This window comes from Myiozetetes cayanensis, unplaced genomic scaffold, assembly GCF_022539395.1.
Source record: "Myiozetetes cayanensis isolate MyiCay16 unplaced genomic scaffold, myiCay2020 scf2-11, whole genome shotgun sequence".
Classification (NCBI taxonomy): domain Eukaryota; kingdom Metazoa; phylum Chordata; class Aves; order Passeriformes; family Tyrannidae; genus Myiozetetes; species Myiozetetes cayanensis.
The window spans coordinates 113,169,353-113,176,206 of NW_026087411.1; the positions used below are offsets into that span (position 1 = coordinate 113,169,353).

The 6,854-nt window shown below is 46.6% G+C and overlaps 1 protein-coding gene across 2 annotated transcripts in view; it reads right to left on the reverse strand.

The window, feature by feature from the left end:
- MSRA (methionine sulfoxide reductase A) overlaps nt 1–6,318 on the reverse strand; it is a 246,367-nt gene extending 240,049 nt beyond the window's left edge. For both annotated transcript variants that reach the window (XM_050314806.1, XM_050314804.1), the window contains exon 1: nt 6,162–6,318. In XM_050314806.1, coding sequence (XP_050170763.1) covers nt 6,162–6,306 — 145 coding nt within the window. In that variant the 5' untranslated portion in view covers nt 6,307–6,318. The remainder of the gene's footprint in view (nt 1–6,161) is intronic.
- Between the last annotated feature and the right edge of the window lie 536 nt (nt 6,319–6,854).

Sequence of the window (6,854 nt, forward strand, 5' to 3'; positions counted from 1 at the left end):
GGCACTATCCCTAGGAAAATCTGGTGTCTACTTCTGCTATTCCAAATGTCAGGAAGACATCAAGTAAGGAGAATTTAAGGAAAAGAAACAAAAACTAATAAATTATTGGAAAATGTGTCTTCTGCTGACAATAAGAATTCACTTTGCTTGGCTTATGTCTGGTTGAAGTTTTCACTGCTTTAAAAACCAGACTAACCAGCAGTTTAATTATGATCTAAATGTATTTCAAACACCAAACTGTTCATCTTCACAAAGAAAACTGGACCAACCTGCAACAGCTGGAAGCTGAAACATCAAATGATTCAAAATAGGCACCTTTTAAATGCAGAGAGTTATGAAACGTTGGAACAATCTATGAAATTCTGCAGTGGATCCTCTGTCAAATGACATTTTTAATCAATGTTCTCTGCAAAGAGTGTGATCTGACTCAAGTGAGAATTAATTCACAGAAACGTTGTGCTTTTCTTATACAGAAGGTCAGACTAAAGTTCACTGTGACCTCCTTCACATTTGTAATCATTGCTCAATTAATCTTTAGACACAAAGCCAAGAGGCTTAATAGGTTTAAATAATCATAAGACTGCCTCCCCAGGAGCTGGACTTTGTCTGCCTCAACAAAGTCAACCCACTACAGATGTGTAAGAAGATATTTCCTGACACTACTCATTGGGATCAGAAGGCAAAGCATTCTTTTAATTTACTACACACTCTCAGGATATTTAGCAGGAAAAAAGTGTGTATGAGTATATATTTATATGTGTTTATATATGTATATAAATAATGTCATTCAAACTCAACATTCACAGGGCTCCTTGACTGGGAGCTGCTACCACCACCATAAAATAAAATAGCCCATTAAATAGTGTAAGCAATAAATACTCACTCAGAAAACACAGCCAATGTTTCAGCAGCAACATAACTAAAATTAATCTTGAGAAGTTGAGTTATACCAGAAAGGTAGGAGCAATAAATAATATGTGTCTTCAAAGCACAACATCATATGGCACCATTAGATAAAAATATACAAGAGATAATTTTCAAAAATAAATGCAGCAGCTCTACTGGAGGAATGAGGACAGCACAACGAACTCTGAGTCCCAGATTATGAAATTTGGACGAGATCAGATAAATTCAACTTGTTTATTAAAAGAGCAATTGAAGTTTACTAATGTTTGTGTTGCTTTCAGCTTCTGCATAGTAGTTTGTCCTAATTTAACCGAGTTCTACAAGCAGAAACATTTATATCACAAACTGCTTCAGTCACTTCACAGAAATCTGTGGAATATTCAGGTTTAACTGCATGACTTTCTTAGGTCCTCCATTACTGCTAACCCAGGCAGCACTAACACCTCTGGTACTTCAATCTCTCTCCAGGTCCAGCTCCTGAGAGTGGTCTCAGGCTGTGGGAAGAGCCTGATCTTCTCCACAGGGATTTCAGCAGTGGCAGCAGCCTCTCCTTTGAGAGCTCTGCCCTGGCAGACTCAGGCACTGCAGCACCAGGGAAAGAGCTCCGAAAAAAGTAACAGGCTCTCAACACCGCTGAAGATGAAGAGGATAGACACCTCAAGTCCCTGGATTGGGATCACTTACTACTTAAAAAAGGTCTGCCAGATGTTTTCCTCAAGTGTCTGCACACTAAGGCAGAGTTTGGCTCACTAGGAAGACTGGGATGCCCAAGGGTGGTCACAGACCTGTGATGTGACAAGAATCAGAGAGCTGGCACAGCACACACAACTTCAGCACGTCCTGGATCAGGACAGGTTATGTAGGAATCATCCTTCCTAGCACCAAAGGACAGGACTGGGAACTGCACTCTGCTGAAATGCATTCCTTGATATCACAGAGCTCCAGAGGGAGACTGACGTCCTGTCAGTAACCACAGGACAACAGAGATCAGGATCCAAAGGCAGGCTGGAAAGGTAACCAAGACATTCAACATTTTCAACTTGTCAGAGCTCTGGCTTATCTAGGGAATTATCATGGAATCACAGAATGAATACCCTGAGTGGGAAGGGACTCAGAAGGGTCATCAGTCCAACCTCTGTGCCCTGCACAGACACCCCAACAATCCCACTCTGTCCCTGAGAGTGTTCTCCAAACACTCCTTGAGCTCTGGCAGCCTTGGGGTTGTGCCCACTGCCCTGGGGAGCCTGTTCAGTGCCCAACCACCCTCTGGGGGAAGAACCTTCTCCTGATATCCAACCTGACCCTCCCCTGGCAGCAGCTCCAGCTGTTCCCTCAGGTCCTGTCCCTGGTCACAGAGAGCAGAAATTGGAGCTGCCCCTCAGGAGGGGGTGAGTTGCTTAGTAAAAGCCTCCAAGAAGTGCCAGAGGGAGAAAGGGCCCTTCAGGGTGCTCTGAATTTTGACTTTCTACGAGACCTAAGGAACAAAATATCCTGTCGAAAAACTGGGAACTTCATCAGAAACACTGAGATGCTCAATGGACTAAAATGCAAAGAGAGAACACACAGGAAGGAGAAACAACAGCCCAGGAGGCATAAAAAAAGCATTTGTTATTCAGCATTGCCTGGGCACAATATCAGAGAGGTCAAAGCTGCAGTTCAGACTCGCTCAGGACAGAAATGACAATGAAAAACAATTCCACAAAAATGACAGGAGTAAAAAGCAGCTCAGAGGAAATGTGGGTGTATTGGTGAGCAGAGAACACAGGCTCGAAGCTGTTACAGAAAAGGACTGAAGTACTCAAAAGCTCTTTTGCCTAAGTCTTCACAAACAAAGACTGCTCCAAAAGCTCTCCAGGCACTGGTAGAGTCAGAAAGCAAAGCAGCAAACAATGTGAGGAGAAATGGGTGATGGAAGCTAAATGTGTTTAAATCCAAGGAGCCACGTGGAGATTTTGCAGAGCTGCAAGGCAAGCTTGCTGGTGGGGCCATCAGGACACTGTGGCAGATCTGGAAATAATGATACAGAAAAATCTGTATCTAGGAAAATCGTGGTGATTTTGGGAGATCTCTGATGATAAGGGCTACAGTAACAGCCATTTTTAATGAAGGCAAAAAGAGGGTTGAGGGGCTCAGCTTCACCTCAGTCCCAGGAAAGAATCATGGAATAAGTCCTCTTAGAAATTATTTCCAAAAGGCACAGCAGTGGCTGTGACACGTGTGGGCTTTAGCAGGGTTCTGACACCCTTCTCCTGCAGCATTTGCATGTGAAAGCTGACCAAGTGCTGGCTGCAGGAACAGCCTGCCAGGCACGGGGCACGTCAGAAATCGGCAGGGAAATCGGCCTCCAGAGGCTGGGATCGATCTCCCGATGTCTGGTGTGCAGCAGGTCACCCCGGGGGGGCTGAGGCTGGGCCAGTTTCATTCGATATCTGCAACAGTAACACGACTGATGGGACAGAAAACACGCTCAGCAAATCTCAGGGCGACGTTAAACAGACACGACAAACAGCAGAGGTTTGTCCAAGGAGAACTCCAGGCTGGAAAAACCAACAGAAACCTCCTGGAGGTCAACAAGGAGGAGAGCATGTTCTGCACCAGGTGATCTGAGAGCTGTGGTGCTGCTGGACAGCAGGTTAAGGGTGTTCTCAGTGAAAACACAGCGGACTGGGCTGGGCTGCATCACAAGGAGTGGGGATGGCAAAGAAAGGGGGGAAAAAAAAAACGTCCCTTCTAGGCTGCACTGGTAAGAATTCACCTGGAATACCAGCTCCAGTTTTGGTTCTCAGTTCACAACAGACTTTTATAAAATGGCAAAGATCTGCAAAGTCAATAGTCCAGTTGGTCATCAGCCTAAAATTCAAGTTAACATTCTCTTCTAAAGTAGTTTGCATCTCATTTCAACTTTTGCAGATTACCAGAGGCCCACGCTGTTATTAAATACATAATACCATATTCAGCCATAGAAGAAGATCCAAAAAAATTTCATATTTGGCCTTATGAGGATGTTTTTTGTGCAGGTCCACAAAAATTATTCTCTCTGTGGAGCCACTGATCATGAAATGGGCTTAGTGTGTCTTCTGTCCAGGCTTTTATCCACGAGGTGCTGCTTTAATCCAGGCAATGTGCTACTCTTGGTATGATCTCTGGAGTTCACTGCTCTAAAGACATAAACCCCATCCCTGCACCCTTCCTTTGAGCCCTTTTTCTCCTCATCAGACATAACTTTCTTCCTGCTACCTTTAATTTTGCCACCACAGTCAGCTTTTTACCAAATATCTATAAAATGTAAGATTTTATTGTGTTCTCAGACACCGGGTTTGTGCCATCATCCATTTATCATCCTCCCACCAGCACTTACATACTTTATGTGTTTGAATATTCCTTTTGTTCCCTAAGTTCACACCCTTTTTTAGGGTCTACAGAAGCCTGGAGCAAAGATACATATAAATAACACCTTGTACAATAAACACCTTGTAGGAGAACTACTGAAGACACATCTTAGAGCACCTCAGTGCCACTGTAATTCCTTTAGAATGGCAATGACAATCACCTTGGAACACTTTCAGCTCCTGGGAGGGCTTTGTCAGAAGGCAAAATTGCTTAATTCTGGGTTGTTACTGTGCTTACCTGACAGCACCCATTTACTCGAGGGAAAATCACTGGAAGAATTATTAAGAACTTTAAAATACTTTGCAAACAGAATCACGGAATGGTTTGGGTTGGGAGGGACCTGAAAGATCATCTCGTTCCAACCTCCTGCCATGGGCAGGGACACCTCCTACCATCCCAGGTTGCTCCATCCAACCTGGCCTTGGACACTTCCAGGGATCCAGGGGCAGCTACAGTTTCTCTGGGAATTCCATCCCAGCCCCTCCCCACCCTCACAGGCGAGAATTCCTTCCTAGAACGTCCGTAGAAGATCCACTCTATGTTCAAGAATTATTTTTAGGTATTCATTTTATTTAGTAGTAAAAGTAAGGGGTAGGGAAATCCGTTTAAAACCTTCAACAGGACTATTGCTGCTGTAGTAAGTAGTAGTAGTTAAATTTACTCATCAAATTAGTAGTAGTAGTTTACTCATTAAATTGTAGTGCATGTTATATTCTTATATACATATATATGTTATTATAATCAATGTTCTGTTAAGATTGGGAGACTGTAAGTTACAGAATGGTTAAGCTAATAGTCACGCAGCTTGCAATTCTTAAGCTGGAAAGACAAATTATTGTGTTTTACTGAATAAGTATTTTGTATCTTACTTTTATAAAAAGCTTATTGTCTCACAACACGCATAAAGTAAAGGAAAGAAGGACAAGGACCGAAGAGTCAGGAACTGAAACGATACAGAGTATCCAAGATGGACATCTGGAGATGCCTGCACACTGGGCCTCAAGGTCTGAGGACTGATTGAAACTATGCACAGGAAAGCACCTGGCAACTAAAACGGACTCGCAAAGAAACCAACCAGAACCAGACCTGCAAACTCAGATCCAACAGAAGGAGAACAAGTAACTATGGGAGGGGAACTGATAAGGGAATAAAAGTTACTGGTTTTGCCTACTGAGCTTTTGGGCTGTGAGGGGAGCAGGAGTCTCCCCGGCCGCCCAGCATGCTGGTTTGCTTATTTGCATTTTCTGTAAATCTTCAATAAATTTTATTACTCTATTTCAACTCAGCTTCATTTTACTTATAACACTGCCCTCAGTAAAAATTAAACAGAAAATTCAGTATTTCAAGAGAAATCATAGAGTAGAATCACAGCGTGGTTTGCGTGGGAAGGGACATTAAAGCTCATCCAGTTCCAACCCCCCTGCCATGGGCAGGGACACCTTCCGCTATCCCAGGCTGCTCCAAGCCCCGTCCAACCTGGCCTTGGACACTTCCAGGGATCCAGGGGCAGCCGCAGCTTCCTGAGCACCTCCAAGGACAGCGCTCGCTGTCCGCTCCAGCAACCCACACACTCCTAACTCTTACGACACAAAAGAATCACGTCACCACGCGAACAAACCACGCCGCAAACGCCTTCCCAAAGGACATTTAATCCCCCCCCCGCCTCCTCTCCCCGTCACCCCCTCACGGGACGCGCCCCCTCCGCCATGTTCGCCCCCCCCGCCCCTCAGCGCGCACGCGCAGCAGCGGCCCCGCCCCCTCCGCGAGGGCACCGCGCACGCGCGCGGCGCGGGGCTCGGGGGGCCGCGGGGGCTGAGGCGGCGAGGCGGCAACGGGGCGGGAAAGGGAGGGCGGTCTGACCTTACCTGCCACCGCCATGCGCTGCGTCCTGCCGGGCAGCGCTTCGCCCTCCTGCGGCAGGCGGGAGGCCGAGTCGCCCATGGCGAAGGCGGAGCCGCGGAGGGCGCGGGCGAGCGGGAGGAGGAGGAGGAGGAAGCGGCGCGGAGGCATCGCCCGCTCAGGGGGAGCCCCGGGGAGGGAGGGGCGGGGGGTGAGCGCCCCCTGCTGGGCGGCGGCGAGAAACGCGCCCGCCCCGCTCCCTCACGGGCAACCCCCCCCTTTGTCCGTGTCCTCCGTGACCCTTTATCCCGAAATATCCCATTGCACCGTCCCCACAAACAACCTGTGTGCAGTGCTCCTTTTTATGGAGTCGTACACGGTTGTTCCCGGTATTAATTTGCAGCCTTGGGAAGGTTTTTTTGTCTGCATGCCCCCAGTGGGGTATTCACGTCCCGTTCACCTCGCCCTCATCTGTGTCACATTCACCCTCTGTCTTGTCCGTGCTCCCGGTTTTAGGAGTGTTTGTGCAAATATATTCAGGAAAACACGCTACGCAGGCTCTTCGTTCACTAATGTGCTTTATTGTACGGCGTAATCAGAATCACAGAACGGTTTGGGTTGGAAGGGACCTTAAAACTCATCTCGCTCCAACCCCCAATTATATATGGGGGTTTTTTCTACGGCTTTTCTGTTGTCTATTTACACAGCATTCTCCTATG